The sequence below is a fragment of a genome, unplaced genomic scaffold, assembly GCF_019419815.1.
Source record: "Pyrus x bretschneideri cultivar Hongxiangsu unplaced genomic scaffold, Pyrus_bretschneideri_v1 Contig57, whole genome shotgun sequence".
NCBI classification, from domain to species: domain Eukaryota; kingdom Viridiplantae; phylum Streptophyta; class Magnoliopsida; order Rosales; family Rosaceae; genus Pyrus; species Pyrus x bretschneideri.
The window spans coordinates 2,558,722-2,578,827 of NW_025999795.1; the positions used below are offsets into that span (position 1 = coordinate 2,558,722).

The window sequence follows — 20,106 nt, forward strand, 5'->3', positions numbered from 1 at the left end:
ACTGGTGCCAAAATAGAAAAAAAATCCAATATACCATTTCCCTCTCCCTCTTTACAGACACAGCCTCTGCACAGACCCAACACCCCCCACTCCCAAATTGATTCCTCGGAGGTGAAACGAAAGATGGCGAGAGCGGGATCTTCCTCGGAGGTTTGAATATGAGGTCGTTCTTGATTCTGGGTTCGGTGTGAGGAGAAAGGGAGAGAGTAGCGGTGGTCTGGTACGAGCAGACAAAGCGAAGGGACTGCCTTAGCAAGTTTTAATTCAAATGATGTGGCTCTCCAAATCAAATATCATCTAAGGTAGTATGAAAATGTGGTACAAAAATATGGTATGAATAACATTACTCCCTAATTAAGACATATGAATGCCATTAATTCGATCCGTGTTCTATCTTCATGATTAGAAAATAGCTACAACATCTACAATGTATTTCAAATGCGACCATTTGGATAAATAAACAATCTTCTTTTCAAATAATTCTTTTATAAGAATGATTTAAAAAAAAAGATTAAAAAATTGAATGATTATATGAATCGCACCATGCACGGTATTATTCTTTTAACTGGTTGATTAGTAGATATATACACAACCACGTCACAATGGTAGCTAGTCCAAGGTCAGTCATGCATGGTGCGCATCAACCTCTGTGTGTGTGTGTATATATATAGGTGTCATTAAAACTTCTGTTTTATATATATTGTCAAGATGATAACTCAAGAAGATTTTATATATATATATATATATATATATTATGCAATACGTGTGTGGATCATGAGTTACTGGATTGGAGTGTTTCGTCTCCTCTGATGGTACGTGTTGCACTTCATCTATTTAAGGTCAAAATTAATGTTAATATTTGCACAAATAGTCTTTCAAGTTCACTCAATTTTTTATTTGTATGGTTAGTTAATCCGTCAAGTGAGGTAAAGGTTTCAAGTTGTAACAAAATTGAGTTTTCTTTGTCAAACTCATGATGTTCAAGCTAATTGGTTTTGATTTGTGGAAACCATTTTATGAATTTAATTAGTCATAAAGAGGAGAAAAAAACATGTCGAGGTTTTTAAATTAAACCTTGAAATAAAACAATTTCGAGACTTTGAATATTCAAATCCTAAGACAAGTCATTAATAGTTGCATGTTGTCTATACCATATTTAGTCATTCTGATGACTGGTGATTGATGTCGTTCTCTCCTTGTCAATCGTGTGGTTCTTACTTCTCTGCCCTAACATCAATGTCATTATAACTTGTTTGCGACCGATCGACCAGTGTACCCATGCGATCAAACACCGATCGAACATTGACTTCTCTCTTCCCATGTGACAGAGAGCGACATACACAAAATAATATAGATCATCTCACTTCTATATATTTCTCTTAGACCTCTTCTATATTATATGTGTATGTATAGTTTCCGTAGAAAGTGTGTGTGTGTGTGTCTCTCTCTCTATATATATAATTATAGCATGCATACGTTATTCAGTCAAAAAACACTAAATTGAAATGCAGTAACTTATACACAACAAGAAGTTCAAAAACGAAACATCATCTTGCACAGCGGAAGCATATAAACAAACATAATCTCAATTAGGGTTTAAATTGTGTGGCTCTGATACCACATGTTGGAGTTTACAAGGATTGATTACAACTAAACCCTAATGAACTACATTGCAATATTAATCACGATATTGCATGTACTGCATTTAAGTCAGTTTATATGCATGCTTAAGGTTTCAATTACGAAGTGTAGTCACTTACTTGTAGTAGAACACAAAGCCATTAGTTAATCTTGTCTTCTCCTCAACTGGATATAAAATGGATTTCTGAACTCTCAATGGAACTAGTTCTTACAAGAAATGAAATCCCACACCCGAGAAGAGGGACCGAGAAGATATTATGTATTGCAACTCTTCCTTCCATCAAGGATATCAGTTACAAGCAGTTTTCAGTCATTCAACTGGCTCTTAATTCAAATAGTTAGTTTTCTTAAGTTTTCCCTCTCATAATGGCATTTATCCTGTGTGTGCCACTCTTTCAAGTCCATATAAAATGCAAGCATACTGTCCATACAAGTGCACCAAATATGAACTGATGCAGCTCACTTAATTTTGGGATTTCTTACAAGTATATATAATGTTATACATATCTATATATAAGTACATGCGTATTTTTTGTAAGAGATACTTCTATTTGCATGCTTCATATCAATCAATTATATGTTGTCCATATGTTTGCCTGAAATGTCATCACCCTAAACTCAAACAGAACTCTAAGTAACTTATAAGGAATTTCCAGGCCCACTCTACATCACTATACGCTCTTAAATCCGAATCCCCCTTTCTATAAATAAGATCAAAAGACATAGTACCCTTTTAAGTACTTCAATAATCTTTTTACACCAACAAAATGGTTGTAATTAGAGTTTTCTTTATTTTCTAAGTAATTACTCTTTTTTTTTTTTTTTTTTTATTTTTTATGATGAGTCGATGTCATACTATATATTTTACCATTAGCTTAGTATTAATTTATTGGTTATTTTGGAAGAATTTTGATACTTTGAATTATATTTCCAATGTAGGACATTTGACTTCCTCTTGAGCAAAAAGTGGCAAACGGATGAATTTCGGAGTGATTCCAATTGTAGGATGTTCATTAGTCTTTCAGCTTGATCATATCAAAGTTTCATATTTTTCTACGAAGTGGTTTATGTATGGAGAAGAAATAAAAGAGCAGCACGCAGTGTTGTCAAAGTGACATTTTGGGTTTATTTGGGCTTTTTGGCATCCAAGATGATGTCTTTTGGGTTTAAGGCCTTCTGCAATTATGTTCGGGACATCCTAAACTTTAATTCAAGTCATTTTGGGCCTGTTTTGGAGCCCTAAGATCCAGAAACTTAAGATTCTTTGTGGCTGGCTAGATTTCCTAAAGTTAGAATATGAATGTATTTCCTAGTTATCTTATTCTGCTATGTTCCCTAATTTTAGAAGACTTTTTTCTAGTAAAGATTTTATTATGTAGTAGTATGTATAAATAAGGCTATTTAGCCATTAGAGTTTTAGAGAGAAGAAGCATCGATTTGGAGAACTTAGCTAGGCTTTGAGGATTTGTATTCTTCCTTCAAGGTATTTTCTATCATTTTTCTATTTTCAATAATAAATTGTTTTATGATTGTTCGTAACTAATTCTCTTTTGCTAGGGCGAGGCCACGAGCCTTAGCAAGAATTTGTAATTTCTTTTCAATTTACTTAAGATATTATGCATCACCGTGTTTAAGCTATCTATTTGTCTTAATGCTTGATCACCATTAGGATACTTAGAAAAGAAATTTGATGTAGTTTTGGTCGGAGATCAGTCCCTGAAATTGACGAAGACTTCTTGTGGTTAATATGTGCAAGTTCACTTAGGATGAATACCACATCCTAAGGGTCGCATGGTTTTTCAGAGGGTTTTCACAAAACTTAATGAGTCGTGCATGTTTAGATTTAATCTGAATACCACAAACGGATTGCATGTTTGATATACCCTCTATGTTAGAGGTCCAAGTAGGCATTCTTTAGGAAAAACCTAACCTTCAGAATATGCATGTGTAAGTCATAAGTAATTGGAAGAACTACATATGATTGTTAAGGTGATGACGGAACCCTAGTACTTTTACGATTCAATTTTCAAAAACCATTTTCTTTCAATTTTTTTTTTTTTTTTGCCGATTTATTTAATTATTTCTATTAAATTCGTTTTTATTATTTTAAATAAAAAATCAACCTTTTTCTCGAACTTTGTTTTAAGAAATTAATTAAGATTTGGTTTGGCATAAATATTCATTCAATTTTTGTAGAGAACAACCTTGCTAGAGCCGACTATAGTACGATTACCTTGTATTCTTGCAAGTATTTTAGGTGTTTTTATCCCTACTTTTGCAAGTGGTGAAAAACCCCATCATTTTACTTATTCATCTTACTTGTATTCTAGGCTAGCGTTTAGATTTCCTTACTTCATAGTATTTCTCTTTTGTATGGAGCATTCCGAATTGTGTGTGATTAGTAGAGAATTTTGAAATTTAACCTTAAACTATTTTATCCTGGAAGTGGATTTTTATCAAAATTGGAACATTGGTCTCTGAGTTTTAGCTTAATTGAAGCTTTGATTCTTGAAATCATCATATAGCAATAATTCTTTTAAGTAATTCTTAAAATCTCTGCCAAGCAAAAACCTTACTTCATTCATCTTGAACAATAAAAAAAAAACCGGGGAGTGGATATGCGGAAGTGATGATAAATATACGTTGACTAAGCATGCAAAATGGCCTGGTTTGGATAATGAAATTGCTTCATATATATATATTGTTAATTATATTTCAGAAAAAGGGAAAGTACGTACGTACACGACCAGCAAGCAAGTACTCGCTTAATTTGGTCATGCCATGATTTATTCGTAGTAGAGTAATTGAATTTTAGAGCAAAATTAACCTTTTTAATTGTTCCACATGCATGCATGCATGCTTGCAATTATATATATGCTAATCAACTTTCTATCTACAAGATTCATTCTCATCTGAAAATGAGATATAAGGAAGTCCTAGGTAGAACCCAGATGAGGCTTTACCTTGCCGGGATGAATTTTGATACCTCCCAAAATTAATATTACTGCATGCTCTGAAATTGTATACAACTACCTTTTAAGTTTTAACCTTGCTACCTATTCGCATGCCTTGGCGTTACGGAACGTTCTTACGATTGCTTATGAATTCAAATCAGCATATAAGAAAAAGTATGTCCTAGCTAGCTAGGCCGCCTTTTTTATATTCTTTTAGTCTTTTTTTTTTTTGTCGCTTTTTATATTCTTTTAGTCGACTTCCTCTTCTTTTCAATTTTTTTTTAATCATTTCCCACACAGCATCTAATTAATTAATTAGACTAATTAATCTTCTTTTTTGTGTGTGTTACTAAATAGAACTCTCATGAGATAAAAATGGTCGCCCAATAAACTATATAATAAAAGCAACGTGACTTGTAAATTTGGATAACGCCCAGCATACACACTAGTATCTTTTTAATTAACCCCCGCACACATTGACTACTAGTAAGCAATGATGTCATCACCAGCTAGCTAAGAAGCCGAAATCCGTAATTCTGTAGCTACAGGCTGCAGCTAGCCTACAGGGATATATAGAAAAGAGAAGAAGACGAGGAAGAAGAAGGAGGCAATCCGATTTGGTCCTTTGCTATAAATCATTTTCTAGCTTTTAATTTGTTGGAACGTAAGTAGTATATCTATGATTGGGAATGTCGGCATGATATTGATGATTATTGTCTCTATAATTTACATTATTTTTGGGGATGAATGGTTACAACTTTATTTTATTTGATATAATAATTACTTGCTTCCCCTTGTCGAGCACCTTATACATGTGTTTTGGACTGAAACTATTACGTTAGTGGACTTGGAAATTAATGGTTTTTTTTTTTATTCTTAAAAACAGAAAAAGAAAAAGAAAGAAAGACTGGAATTAAAAAAAAAAAAGAAAAAAAGATTGGTCTGGTGAAAAGAAGATCAACTGTGCAACAATCCTGACGTTGATTAGTTGGAGGATGGAGATTTGGAGATTGCTTTCCCTGGACCTATATATTTATATTCTATATTATATAAGAATATATCAAAACTTTTTGTACGGAGAGAGACCTAGCAATTAGGATAGCATTGCTGACGATCAATATACCAGAAAGTGTGGAGTGTGCGGTGGGGACTGGATAGCACACCCCTACTATATTCTGTGAAATAAAGTTGGTTATGGTTTGAAAATTAATTTACTTTCTTCTATATCACTGATAGAATTCCTTGAAATTTACAATATATTAATATAATTGAAATTGATCCCACCTAATACTCCATATATACATGATCTCTCTCTCTCTCTCATCGTTAGGAACTAGAGATCCCAAGTTTACTAATTCGAGTCTCCCTTTAATACACACACACACACACACACACACAAAACACATATATAACGTCGATTAACAAAAAACACATATATAACGTCCCACGAATAATTAATTATGAATAGTGCTAATGGTTAGGGTACATGTTTTCAAGTTATATTGTTGGTTAGTGCTAGTAGTATTTTTGTTACCTAATAATACAGTCTATTGATATTCTCGATCTTTATTTGTAAGTAAAAAATCTTAACGGTGAATTTGATACCAAAATATATACTAGTATTTGTATATTATAGTTATAGCAAACAAAATAAAAATATGTAGTTAGACATTAGAAGTTAGAAGTTAGAGTTAGGCTTTGACGGGACCCTCATACTCACTTTTCTAGAGGAGAATGGTCCATCGATGGTGTAATTTGCGTGTGCTTATGTATTAGGTTAATATAATACAAGCCCCAATTCATTGATTGAAATTAATAAAAATGAATTAGGTTTTTTTTGTTTGTCGGAGTGAATTAGGGTTAGAGGGAGCTAAGGTTTCTTCCCGTGTTGGAGAAATTTTATCGACGTGTCCTCGATCCGTTCTCCTTAAGAAGTCAAGCTATTTTCAAGGGGTCAAAGCTTTGCATTGCCAAGGCATCATCCACCATATATATATACATATATGCATATGCATGCATCCATAGTCCATACACACATTTGCTAGCTCTATATATAGTACTCCTCGGCAGCATATTTCCAACGCTAGCTAATCCTACCGTTTAATTATCTTCGATCTATCGTCGCCCGATCTAACAACTGATATATACTATATGAGGTTGGAAAATTATAATATATTATGTACGTACATATACACTATATTTTGTTGAATTTTTTGTTTTTGCTCTTCAATCGTTAGGTACTTAACAATCATATATATAAATGTGCCTTAATGAATTAACTGCCACATAGTAAAAAAAGTAGTTCATGCATATACAATATATTGTAATGTAAATTGAACTTGATATGTATATATTTCCTCCATCAATTTTCCTAACTCGTTCTTTTTTTTTTTTCTTTTTTTTTTTTGTTGGGTGCATAATATATTAAAGGTAATTGATCGATCTTATTATTAATGATGGGGAGATCATCAGCAACAGCATCAGCGTGGTGCGATGATGATCAAGATGAAAAGAGCAGCACAGATACAATGATAAAGAAGGGGCCATGGACACCAGAAGAGGATCAAAAGCTGGTGGAATACCTTGAAAGATACGGGCATGGGAGTTGGAGAGCACTCCCCAAGCTGGCAGGTTTGAACAGGTGCGGTAAGAGTTGCAGGCTGCGCTGGACCAACTATCTCCGGCCTGACATCAAGAGGGGTAACTTCTCCCAGGAAGAAGAGCAAACCATCATCAACCTCCATTCTCTTCTTGGCAACAAGTACGTACTAATGATTAACTACCAGTAGTTGGTGGTCCCTAAATATATCTTTGATTAATTATGTATTAATTCTTCTCCTTCTCTTTCTTTAAATTAATGATCCATATGCATGCATATCTCTCTATAAAGACTAATTTAAACATATGGAATTAATATCATGTAAAATTTTGTTAATTAATCGAGTGCATGGCAATTAACTTACCTTAAAGCGCGCATATATGCAGATGGTCGGCGATAGCTAGCAATCTTCCTGGAAGGACGGATAACGAAATCAAGAACTTTTGGAATACCCATTTAAAAAAGAAGCTGTTCCAAATGGGAATCGACCCTGTCACCCACAAACCAATCTCAACCACTGGTACTAACATTGATCATCATCAGTATCTCATGATCATCAATCAAATTCTTTCCAGTTTGGCTCCGCAGTTGCTCGCTGCTTCTTCTTCTTCTTCTTCTTGTTCAAGCACTAGTACATGTAATCCTCTGATGCTGAATAATCCATGGGAATGGGACCGTATTAACAACATCAATAATAATGTGAATATGAATGCTCTCCTGGGGCTCCACTTGTCCGACGCCAAAACCGAAGTCTTGCAAACCATACTTCAACAGCAACTCCTAAGCACTGGCAGTAGTCCTCCAAATAATAATAATTATGTGGAGGCCGCTCTTAATTATCTTTTAGGGTCATCATCATATTCATATAATAATTCAGTTCCCGATGATCATCATCAACAGATATGTGGTCAATATCATTCTCATCATCATCCCCAAAGTTTTAGCGTCAATATTGGTGCACCCGTTCATACTAATACTCAATTTTCCCACTTAATATTCCAAACATAATACATAAACCTCCTCATCTTCTTGAGCACGATCAGAAGCCACTGCCGGTATACGTGGCAAGCAGCGCAGGCCTAGCCTCAAACTTGATTTATACGGCCGGCACGATGATGAACAAGATCGGCCAGCAGATTGGTGGCCCATCATCAGGATCATATTCATATGTAACTCCAACAGTAACTTCAGATCATCATCAACTACCTCTTTTGGTGCCCTCACCCGAGTGTTCTGCTGCCAATATTAATCTAATGACGGGAAATAAGATTGTTGATACTAGTACTAATAACCCTAATACTAATCAAGATCATGTAATTTCTGACCCAAACTCACCCAGTACTTCAACTACTTCAACCACCTTTGAAGCTTGGGGGGATCTTATGGATCATCATGACGAATCAACTAATCATTCTTACTGGAAACACATCATCCTAGATCGTAAGTACTAAGAATATATTAATCTTGTTCTCTCTGTTTTGTTTATTTCCTTTTCTTTAGTTATCTAATAATGAACTGTTGCTGTTGCTCTTTAATTCTTTTGCATGCATGAATAATGATGTATATATTTTGTCATTAATTTGCAGCTTAGCATCTTTGCAGACATGGCCAATCTCGTAGAAGATCAGTTTCATTTCATGTCCCAGCTGGATCGATCCATTTAATTATATAGTATACCAGATCAATAACTTTAGTATGTTCATCTACATATACGTACCGATGGCTTTCCAATTATGTAAAAACAAAAAAATGGGTATACCCATGGTATTTTTCTTGTGTAATAGTTTTTTTAAATTTATTGAACCACATATATAGTATCAGCTTGAACTGATCCGTTTTTTATTATGTATACTTTTTTTGTTTCTTGATCTGGCTATAAATCTATGAATCTGGATCTGCGCTAGATCTTCTTTGTGAGGATTTTGTGAATTTGTGAATCATGTTCGTTCATCGTTCATCGTACATCGTGTGGTCATAAATCATTTTAAATATTTTTATTTAAAATTAAACACAAATAGTATTTGATAAAAACTTACCGCACGATGTACAATGAACGAAAACGATTCACTGATCCCTAAAATCCTCACCAAAAACATTCAGAGAGGATCCTGTTGGTAAATCTACAACTCCAATCCCAATTTTCATTTCATTTGACATTGGAGCTAGAGCCTAGAGGGGATCTTTGCCATGGTGACCAAACAGTGGGTGCATGGTACAAAACCAGGCACGAATTGAAATTGGTAAGTGAAAAAGACAATTCAAGTAAAAAGTAAAAATAGGGTTTGACCTTTGAACCTCATGTCAAACATCTCCGTAACGTGTACAGTCACGAAACCCTAGCTACAACAAATCAAATACGGCAAGTGATCCTCTACCATATTGATGAAATGAGTGTTGTTCTTGCGTTACGATATGAGTTTGAGTCTCATTGACTACCTGATGTAACATCTAATTTAACAAATCTGATGTTTGACAAAAAACTAATTCATACTTATATCAAACTTTTGATAGAAAAAAAAAACCCGAGACTTTACATTACACATTGAGTTGGTAAGGTTTATTCACTTGTTAGAACAAGGGTTAAATTTGAGTTCCGCTGCCAGTATTTAGTGAGTGATTTGTTAAAAATAAAAACAAAAAAATAAAAAAAAGCTAAGACTTTGTCATGATATATGTGTGTATATATAACTTTGTTATGATATAGGTGTCGGAGGATGCAAAGGTGACATGCAGACCCCATTTAATTGATTTTGAAGTAATTAAGAAAAATATGTGGGTAAATTACACTTTCATACATCAGGTTTAGAGTCTATTTCAATTCCTTACCACATCTTCAAAACATTTCACTTTCATACCTTAAGTACTATTTTATTTCAAAATAATACCTCCATTACATTTTCCATTCATTGATCTGTTAAATACTGACATGGCTGCTACATATACGCCACGTGGCTGCCAAATGTCTGTCATGTGGCAAATAAAATAATTTTTTTTAAACCTGAATTTTCTTAAAAAAAAAAAAAAAAAAAACAGACCTAGTATCCCTCCCCCCCCCCACCCCCAGCGACCCACATTCCTATCCCTAACCCAAAAAACCTCTGCAACCAGCAAGAAGAAGAAGAAGAAGAGGGAGGAAGAAGAAGAAGAAAAAAAAAAACCCCCCAAACCCAGTTCGTCCCCACACACACCCCCCCCCCGGGGCCGTGTGACCTTCCCCCTTCTCCGCCCCCCTCGGGTAAGGATCTCGTGATTTTCAGTATGGGTGGGTTTTGAAAATACTTTGAGTTTGAGATGATTTTTGGACTGGTTTTGTGGTAGATCCACCTAATCTCAGGTGGAATTTTTGTGGGTGATGGGGGATGGGAGAAAAGGGTGGCTCAGGTGGGATGAACTGGGGCTTTTTTTTTTTTTTTCTCTCCCTCTTCTTCTTCTTCTTCTTCTTCTTCTTCTTCTTCTTCTTCTTCGTCTTGCAGGTTTTTGGGTTTTGGGTTAGGGTCGCTTGGGGGGGGGGGTGGCGGGGAAAGGCACTAGTTTCAATTTTTTTTCATTTTTTTTTTTGAGAAAATTCAAGTTTTAAAAAAAAAAAAAAGTAAAAAAAAATATTTTATTTGCCACGTGGCAGACATTTGGCAGCCACATCAGCATTTAACAGATCAATGGATTGAAAATGTAACAGAGGTATTATTTTGAAATAAAATAGTATTTAAGGTATGAAAGTGAAATGTTTTAAAGATGTTGTAAGGAATTGAAATAAACCTTAAACCTGAGGTATGAAAGTGTAATTTACCCAAAATATATTCATAAGATTTCTAAAGAGAAATCCCAATTAGAAGCAAGCTAACCTTCTTGTACAACGACGACAAGGGTTGGTACCCTATATATTGAGTATTGACCTATAAACGCAACTAACCCTATACCTACTCTTGCCAAATATGTATAGATTCTCACCTAAGTTTTCATGATTGTCATGCCAATCAGACAATCGGGATACACACAAATAGTGTTGCTGCAATTATAAGTAACGGCATTCTCAGTTAAAATAACAGGATTCAAGCTTGCTTGTGTGTACGTGCTTGTTATAAGTAGATGTAGATGTGAAGGTGCCTAAGGAACCGCCCTAAAATACGTTGTTAGAGGCGTTGGCTATTCGTAGATCTGTTATACAGGCGATTTAGCTACTTTCTTTCAACCCTGAGTAGGTGGTATTAGGTGAGGGGATACACGCAGAACCGTTTAATTGTGGAACAAGCTACGCACCTTTGAGTTCTCGGGGTGAGGTGCGAAGCTAGTTCCCGAGTAAGTAGCTAAAAAGAGGGCAATCAAGCAAGCGATCGTAGGTACGCTATTTATTTATATAAGCAGATTGTGATACTTTTTTGTCCGCACATGACCATAAGCTGTCTTTGCTTATTTCCTTGCTTAGCTACCCTCGAATGATTTGGTACGCGCTTGCCAGCCCCTCACCCCTATATATATACATACATACATACATACATATATATACATACATCATACATACATACATACATATATATATATACACATACATACATACATACATATATATATATATAAGGACTTTGAATCTACTAGTATCATACAATAATCATCAACAAAAATACACTCCTTATATATATATATATATGTATGTATGTATGTATGTATGTATGTATGTATGCATGCATGTATATGTTAATAACGGAACAACATATGAGTAACAAATGGTAGTAAGATCATATAATGTGTCAAGTGATGCATACAACAATATTTAATGAGATACTATCATTAATTGATGTGCCACATCATGTACATGGTATAAAAATATGATATTCCTAACATTTTTTATATTTGAAAAATAGAAGGGTGCTATACTTAGGTTGTATCTTGTATGAGTTGATTCAAGGGCTCCTGTTTGATATGATCTAGTGGTATTCTTCTTCACTTGTAAGTGAGAGGTCTTAGGTTCGATTCTCGTCAAAAGTGAATTTGATTTACATTATTGTTAGCCCATTATGAAGTTAAGTCCATCTCATTTCTTCTAAAAGTACATAATACCGTTTGTGGAGGTGACTACTGAATACTGAGTAGAGTAATATAATTTATTTAAGAATGATCAACTCAACGATTTTGTTTTAAAAATGATATTAACACCTCAATTCAACTTATGCATTAATTAGTTTTAAGGCTAACTACATTTAACATCTTTCAGATTAAGGTGATCTTTTTTTTTTTTTTTTTTTTTAACAAACGATATTATCAACACTAGGGAATAGGCTTAGCCTTACAATGGGTTAGCAAGAATGTAGTTCAAATTCATCTTTGACGAGAATCGAACCTAAAATCTCTCATTTACAAGTGAAAAGAAATATCATTAAACCGTAATACTAAGCGGTGATTTTTAAAAGCGGCATGAAGCTTTAATTTTTGAACATTTAATTCTCCTTAAAATATGAGTTCTTTTTTTTTTTTTGTCATTGCGGGTGCAGATGTGTCTTACATATTAGCCTACGTAAGGTTCTCGAACTCACCACACTATCAATTTAAGAATATCATGCATTCAATCAGACTAAAGGCACAAATCGAAACAATTTCAATACCTTAGTATGGAATATGAAGAAGTTAAAACTTTGTATCCCATTAATCTGAACTAGTTCTCAAAATGATCAAACGGAAGGAGGTTGCACTTGTTTTTCTAGTTATCAACATTAATTGTTTCAGATTTGTTCTTCTGAGAGCCAGTGAGTGAGTGAGAGTACGAGGGAGGGAGAGAGAAGTGATGGAGAATTAAGCATAAAATTATAAAGGCTCTCATTTCATGGACAACCAGTCGCTCCATCTGCATCTGGGAAAATAAGACGAGACCAAAACCATAAATGTATATATAGACATGTGATCTGCAAATTTAAAGGTAGCTGCTGCAATTATTCGAAATTTATTGGTGCACATGATGATATATGTGACAGTTACCCAGCTTACATGCAATTCGTATCTACATGTATGCTCACGATGATGGTGACCGTACCCCTCTCATATCATATCATGCACTCACCGCTTTCCACTCTCCACTACATTGACTGTATGCCTCTCATCACAAGAAGAAATTCACAGCTACCTAAATTGGAAAAACCCAATCCAAGTAACACAATTGTCAATCTCCCTCCTCTTGCTCGGCTCCTCCTACTCCTCCTTATGACTTCCTGTGTTGTTTGACATCGGACTCCAAACTGGTGGCAGCTGCTTCTTCCTTGAGCTGCAGGAGCTCCTTTTGGTTTTGGTTTTGGCTTTGGGGATGACTACTTGTTGCAAGCAGATTCAGCAAAAAGTCAGTCAAGGCATGCTCATAGTTAGGCAATTTGGCATACCCAGGAAAGTAATTGATGTCGATCACAAAATAGCTGCTGGGGTCCTTCGAATCCCTTATCACGTCAAAGTTGAAAAAGTTGAGTTTGAGGCCCACGCGTATCCCCTTCGCCACCTCCTCAACAAACTCCAGCGGAGGCATTTCGTGAGGATCATGAGCCAGATTATGCTCGTCATTCGCAGAATTTGATATCTGTGAAAAAGGAAGCATCGCTCCTTCCAGTGCGGTCACCTGCTCCTCCGAAATGTCCGGCAGCGACCTCCGCTTGACGCACTGGACGTGCTCTCCGATTGCGTAACCCTTGAACACCACCCCACCGTGGTTCACAAACTGTTGCAGCAAAATGGGACTATCAGTATCGGCCAGAAGACTGCGCAACCCCATGGGGCTAAAAATCAAACACATCTCGTGCGACTTGGCGCTGCCATTCGCCAACAACGGTTTTGCAATCACCGGAAACTCCAACCCCGCCAACAAATTAGTTGCTTCTTCACCTTCCGGGTAATGGTCAACCAGCACCTGTTTGGGCACCGAGATCTTCGATTGGAATCTGTCGCCTGACTGACGCGGCTTCGATTCAAAGGCGGTGACGACGTCGAGCATGGAGACCCGATTATGGAGGCGCTCGATGGACTCGGGCGGGTCAAGAATGAGCGTTTGTGGATACTTTGACGAGTATTCCTTGAGGTGTTGGTTCCAGTGGGGGCCGTAGAGCTTGTGGATGATGCAATGGAAGGGGCCTTGCTCGATCAGGGTCTTGGCGGTAGCGGTGGAAACGGGGATTGAAATGGGGACGAAATCGATGCCGTAACGGGAGGCATGGTGGAGGAGAGAGGGCTGGATGAAGGTCTGCTCTTTTTTGGGTGCGAAGGCATACCCGATGCGGTAGCGACGGACCGGTGCTGCTTCTGATTGTGATACTGGTGAGTTTGTTCTTGGCGCCATCTCTTTCCTCCTCCTCCTTCTTCCTGCTGGATCTGATGGACCTGGTATCGTATATTGGTATATTGGTATATGAGAGAGGAGGGGCGGCCCTCGGCATATATAGGCTGCGCGCTGCCGCTACCTTCGGTGGGAGGGAACCCACTTACGTCTCAAACCGTTTCCTTTGATATTTTTCTTTTCTTTTTATGGATGGGGACAAGAACAATCGGACAATCCCATATTCTGTCCAACGTTTGTTTAGTTACTAGTTGGGCTCTTGTTCCTTTTCCTTTCGGTCCACCCCGCCCCGCCCAACCCCACGGTGGCAATTCTTTTTTCATTTTGTTTGCTCCTCTTTTTTCACTTTCAATTCCAAACACGTCGGGATCCGATCCATGGTTCGTATTCGACTCTGACTTGTGACTCCGACAGCGACCGTCGCTCTTAATAAAAACTACAGAATAGGAATCGGATTCTGGGATGATCAGATGCTGAATTGGAAAAGAAAAAGCGCTAGATACATTTACTCTATTTTATTCTCCTCATACCAAGACAAATTTAGAGTCCGAATAAGAAGCTGAAAATTACCCGCCCTTCCCTTCCCTCGCGTCTCATTCATTCTTCAATCAAGTTTCTGCAAGTAAATGATTCTTTCTATACTACTCACTTTGAAACCACCCAACCCAATCCCTATTGAAATACACACACGACTCTAACAGCTCACACAAACTAGTCAACTTCTCGAACAAAAAGCTAACAAAATAAAATGCACAACTTACAAAACAACTGTTTCACACGGGCATTACCAATTGAAATCTAACTGCTGCCCACCTAAACGCACAACATATAATTTACCAGCAATCGCACCTGACTTTTACTTTTACTGCAGTCACTCACTCACTCAGTCCTTCCGCGGTTTGTCTGTACAGGCATACTGGTCTCTCTTTACAGGAGAAGGTAATGTTTGAGTTATTGAGGGAGATTTTCATGCACATGTGTTGATGCCGCATTATGGAGCTGTGTTGATGCAACACTCTGAAACATTGTTGGCACCGCATTATGCAACTGCATGGGCCTTGAGTCAGAAAGTTGCTGCCACAAGTAACAAGTTTCCATTAGTCTCATATGCTCAACTCCATGCCCACCTCCTTTTTTTCTTCCCCAATGAAGAAAATTTCAATACAAAATCCTACCTTGGAGATCAACACTCAACACTTTACTAATAATATCAGTATCACACATCACACACACAGCAACAGAAAAAGTGCCATATACGTTATGGTATACTATAATGATACACACTCAAATCAAAATTATTGATGTGGTGATAGTTAAACTTGGATTCAAATATCTACCAGATATAAAATGGAAAGTAAGTTATGCTTAACATCTGTAAGCACTGTCCAATACCCATCAAGACCCAAGTTCAAAAGGTTCTCAAACATCATACACCAAAGAAAGGGTTCTATATATTTCAAATAGCACACGTATAAGCACTGTTCAATATGTTAACAAAACCACTGCGTTCCAATGGTTTAACTCAACCCTGTCAATCTGCAAGGGGATACAGATTCGAGTATTCTCAGGTCAGGTTACCAAAGGTGGTCAGAATCCTCAACCGAAACCCTTGAAATCGATTACATGGGCTTATGGTCAGTAAAATTCTGCTATCCTCAATTCTTTCTTAGTTATAGCATCAGTATTAGAATCCGTGATTAAATTTATTTCCAAATTAGATCATGGCCCCTCATCAGATACATGTCCAGCATTAATGCTTTTGTTTTCTGCACAGTGAAAAGTGTCTTGATTGGAAAGACCAAAATCTTCAAAAGTAGAAGTTTTCTGAAGTGGCTCCATTTTTAGGAATACCTCTATTAAATTTGCGTGCAACTTACTATCAGGAAACATACCATTTGGAAATGGCTGACTTGCGTTCCAAAGCTCGTAACTTCCAGCTGAGGTACCTGTTATGCCAATTAAGCAAACTTGAGTCCTTAGTAATGCTCTATCATTTTTCACTACTCACCTATTTTCCAAATTCAGACAACAAAATTAAATGCTATTTTCCAAATGAAAAAACAATACAAAAAAAATGACCAATAAACCATCAGGTACCTTTCCTTTCTTGCTTGTGCTATTTCCATTCCTAGCCACCTCCTTCCCGGACCCGGCTCTCCTAGGAGTCTTGTTGGCACCAGATGTAGTGCTGCATTGATTCTCTTCATCAACACCGCAAACACCATGTATTGCTGAATCATGAGGCTTTGCATTGTTCTCAAGACAGTTGGTTAAACTTGCACATTGCTTCAACGCTTCTTTTATGGCCAATAATGCTACATCATAACTTTCTTGAGAGAGTGACCCCTCTTCACCCAATATTATGGCTCGTCGACATAAATCATTGTAGCGACGGGCTTTAGACTGAACCTCATCCACTCTTTCACCAATGGCATGCCTGCTCATAGCAGCATTTGTCCATCGCTGCAATATATATTTGGGAGGGATGATGAAAACACCAGACATTTGGAGAACAACAATAGCATGTCTACAGAGATAGCCCTTATACTCGAAGGAGTGGCAAGAACAATATATATCTGATTTTGATTCATTCCACTCTACAGTATAATTCTGATTGTCTTCAAAGTCTTTGACACTGAACGTTGTTGCTGTCTCATCTTCATTTTCTTTCTTAAGATGACAAGCAGCTGCTCCCAAAACCTCAACTTGAAAGTTTTTGAAAACCTCATGTGTGTACACTAGTGACATTTGTTTCTCAAACGGCGATGGAGACTTTAACTCAGGTGTTCCATGCCAAGCATCAAAATTTGCTTTCGCTTCCTCTTCATACCTATCTTCAAGAATTGCTCTGTATCTTTCCATAAACTCTTGCAGTGAAGTTTCCCCTTGAATATATTTGTCAAACGAAGAGTTCAAACTTTCTGACCGTGAAGTTGGAGACAACCCAGCGAAGGATATATCTCTCATGAAAGTAGGGGCCCAATGAGTACGATCTTCATACAATGACTGCATCCATCCAACCTCCCTAAGATTAAATCTATCAATAAGTTTCCACCATCTCTTTTCAAATTGCTGTTCTGACCAGGACTTGAATATACACTTAGTAAATTTTTCCACAAAACTATCATGCCACATGCTTAGAAACTCGAGCTGCCTGTGCATCTTCTCCATTATGTTCCATAAAGAAAAGCAATGGCGTGTGCCTGGAAATACTGCTGGAATAGCTGCTTTGATGGCATCGTTCTGGTCAGTGAGCATTACTCGTGGAGCTTGTTCCCCCATTGCTATAAACCATGTTTGCATTAGCCACATAAAAGTATAAACCGTATCATCTGCAATCAAAGCACAGCCCAGTAATGTGGGCTGAATGTGATGGTTCACTCCTATAAAAAGAACCAGCGGTATTTTATACTTGTTTGAGAAGTATGTGGTGTCAAAGAAAACAACATCGTTGAAGTTAGTGTAATCTTCCATTGCTTTGGCATCAACCCAGAACACATTTCTCAACCTATGCTCTTCATTCAGATCAACTGCATAGAAGAATTTTGGGTTGTCTTCCTGTAGGCGCATAAAATATTCAAGCAGCAGTTGAGCATCCCCTGCTTCTAAAACCAAAATCCGTCCCTTGTCATGCTGATTTCTCAAGTAACTCTCTAGACAATCAACATTTTGATAGGCACTGAAGAGGCTGGACACTGCAGCTAAACTCTTGCGTCTCCGGATTCTAACATCATTGTTAAGGGGGTCGGTGTTTCTGTGGCTGCGAAAGAAATGTGCTTGATCTGGTAAAAGCTCATGGTTGTGGTCCTTCACGAAACTATAAACATACCAATTACCATTCGGCCTGCGCTTGACATGCATGCTCGCCTTGCAGCCAATTTTGGGAGAAGGTCGAGGATTGATAGCATCATCGGACTGCTGCTTGTTTCCGTACCGGATGCATGAAAATTTGGCATCAATGAACTCCTTGGATGCTCTAGAGCGACGACTACTCAACTTAGCAGTGCCGAAACCCACGGACTTGGCATATGCTTTGTAGAAGGTGTATGCGGCTTCATGAGATTCAAACTCCATGGCGTCATGAGGCTCTGCAATTGAAGTGGTGGCAAGGGCGAGGGCAGGACCAGAGGAATCCATGACGGTGGTGGTGGTGGGGAAATTCAAATCGACTCCGCATCCGCCCTCAAAAGTGGTAGGGAAGGAAAGGGGTGCAAAAGTTTTCATGTGTCCCACAGACATGGAAGGAAAGAAGCTTCTCCCATGGACATAAATTCAAAAGTTGGGAGGTCAGTGTTCCCATCACCAAGGTAGCCAGCCTGATTGATGGATGGAGGTGCAATTTTACTACTTGAATAGGGTTTAGAGAGAGAGGGAGAGAGACAAATACAAATAGGAAGTGATGAGACAGAGTAACCCTAATCCTAATCCTACCCTAATAACTAGTGAAGAAAGAAAGTTGAAGGCAACTCACTCGCTCACTTTTCAGATTGATGAACAGATGAGATGAGATCCGCTTGACTTGGAGCTCCGATTTCAATTGTCAGCTTCTTCTTCGTCAAGCTCCTCCCAGCCAGCCCCTTCCCTTTGGGATTTTTCTTTATATTTTTATTTTTATATATTTGTTAGCTACTGTAGACTGTAGTGGTGACTAGTGAGAGATAGAGTCCAGAAAGGACCCGGACTTGGTTTACAGCCTAATAGGCCCATATAATATTTATATGGGCTCGCTGCTGCCGGCGTCTAATACTGTCATCTACTCTAAGCATCTTGTTGTACATGAGTATAGGAATCCACACACGCTGCTTCCTTTCAGGTGTCCTGCGTGTGATGGCCTTGTGTTTCAAAGCTCTCCCCTGGCCAGGCGGCTTGTCACTTGTTGGCTGGTTATCAGAATGGGAAGTTCTTGCCCGCCCTGCATACAACAAAAGGCCCTTGGTCTATTCATCCAATGGAACTAGCTACGCCATTTGTGTCCCAGATCAAGCAATAATTGTTCTCTAATAATAGGCTGTGCCCATTTATATAGATTTGGTAATATCCTGTTATGCGTTTATCAAATATGTGAGCAATTAAACTTTCTACGTGGTTCTGCAGTTGAAAGACGACAAGATCTCATCTTACTTACTGAATTTTGGAGAGGTCATAGGTGCGAGCCTCTTGGTATAATGGATCGTCTAGTGGTTGAACTAGCTGCACCTGCACTATAAAATCCACGACTTGAAATCCTACTCTTCTATCATGAGTAATCTAATCTGGTCCTGAATCCTAAGGAGTTGTTTGGTTTGATGGATGAATCTGGTTCTGAGGAGTCCTGTCCTGTCCTGTCCTGATAGTTGTACATATTATTCATGGTAATTACATACGTCCTAGTCTAGTCTAGTAGGAATTGGCATGGCATTGGTGGTGTCCCTACCCTTCTCCAAATTGTCCAACCCAACGCTCATCTTCCAAACTGTCTTCTGTTTATATATTATTAATGAGAGAGACCACACCACACTCTTTCTCAATGCTCTCCTTCTCCTCATTTATTTAATATTACGACTTTCCTTCTTTCTCTCTCTTTCTTAAATACAAAGAGAGAGTGTGTGTTTGTGTGAGAGAGAGAGATC

General features: G+C 37.6%; 3 protein-coding genes across 4 annotated transcripts; 1 reads left to right on the forward strand and 2 right to left on the reverse strand.

Moving 5' to 3' along the window:
* Nucleotides 1-6,737: 6,737 nt before the first annotated feature.
* On the forward strand, nucleotides 6,738-9,014 carry LOC103943490 (transcription factor MYB92-like). Its single transcript, XM_009353804.3, has 3 exons — nucleotides 6,738-7,356; nucleotides 7,581-8,634; nucleotides 8,781-9,014. Exons 1-2 carry the CDS (start codon nucleotides 7,049-7,051, stop codon nucleotides 8,200-8,202), a joined length of 930 nt encoding a protein of 309 aa, XP_009352079.3. The 5' UTR covers nucleotides 6,738-7,048; the 3' UTR covers nucleotides 8,203-8,634; nucleotides 8,781-9,014.
* Nucleotides 9,015-13,381: 4,367 nt separating this feature from the next.
* Nucleotides 13,382-15,063, reverse strand: LOC103943282 (inositol-tetrakisphosphate 1-kinase 1). The gene has a single exon (XM_009353536.2). It carries the CDS (start codon nucleotides 14,498-14,500, stop codon nucleotides 13,382-13,384), a length of 1,119 nt encoding a protein of 372 aa, XP_009351811.2. The 5' UTR covers nucleotides 14,501-15,063.
* A 154-nt stretch (nucleotides 15,064-15,217) lies between these two features.
* LOC103943281 (protein FAR1-RELATED SEQUENCE 4) lies at nucleotides 15,218-20,003 on the reverse strand. Of its 2 annotated transcripts, XM_048571088.1 has the most exons (4): nucleotides 18,969-20,003; nucleotides 16,595-18,813; nucleotides 16,390-16,443; nucleotides 15,218-15,571 (listed from the first exon to the last, which is right to left on the reverse strand). In XM_048571088.1, exons 2-4 carry the CDS (start codon nucleotides 18,734-18,736, stop codon nucleotides 15,449-15,451), a joined length of 2,319 nt encoding a protein of 772 aa, XP_048427045.1. In that variant the 5' UTR covers nucleotides 18,737-18,813; nucleotides 18,969-20,003; the 3' UTR covers nucleotides 15,218-15,448. The 2 variants fall into 2 exon arrangements, with proteins under 2 accessions (XP_048427045.1, XP_009351809.2); XM_009353534.3 differs by lacking the exon at nucleotides 18,969-20,003 and having other exon boundaries at nucleotides 16,595-18,905.
* Between the last annotated feature and the right edge of the window lie 103 nt (nucleotides 20,004-20,106).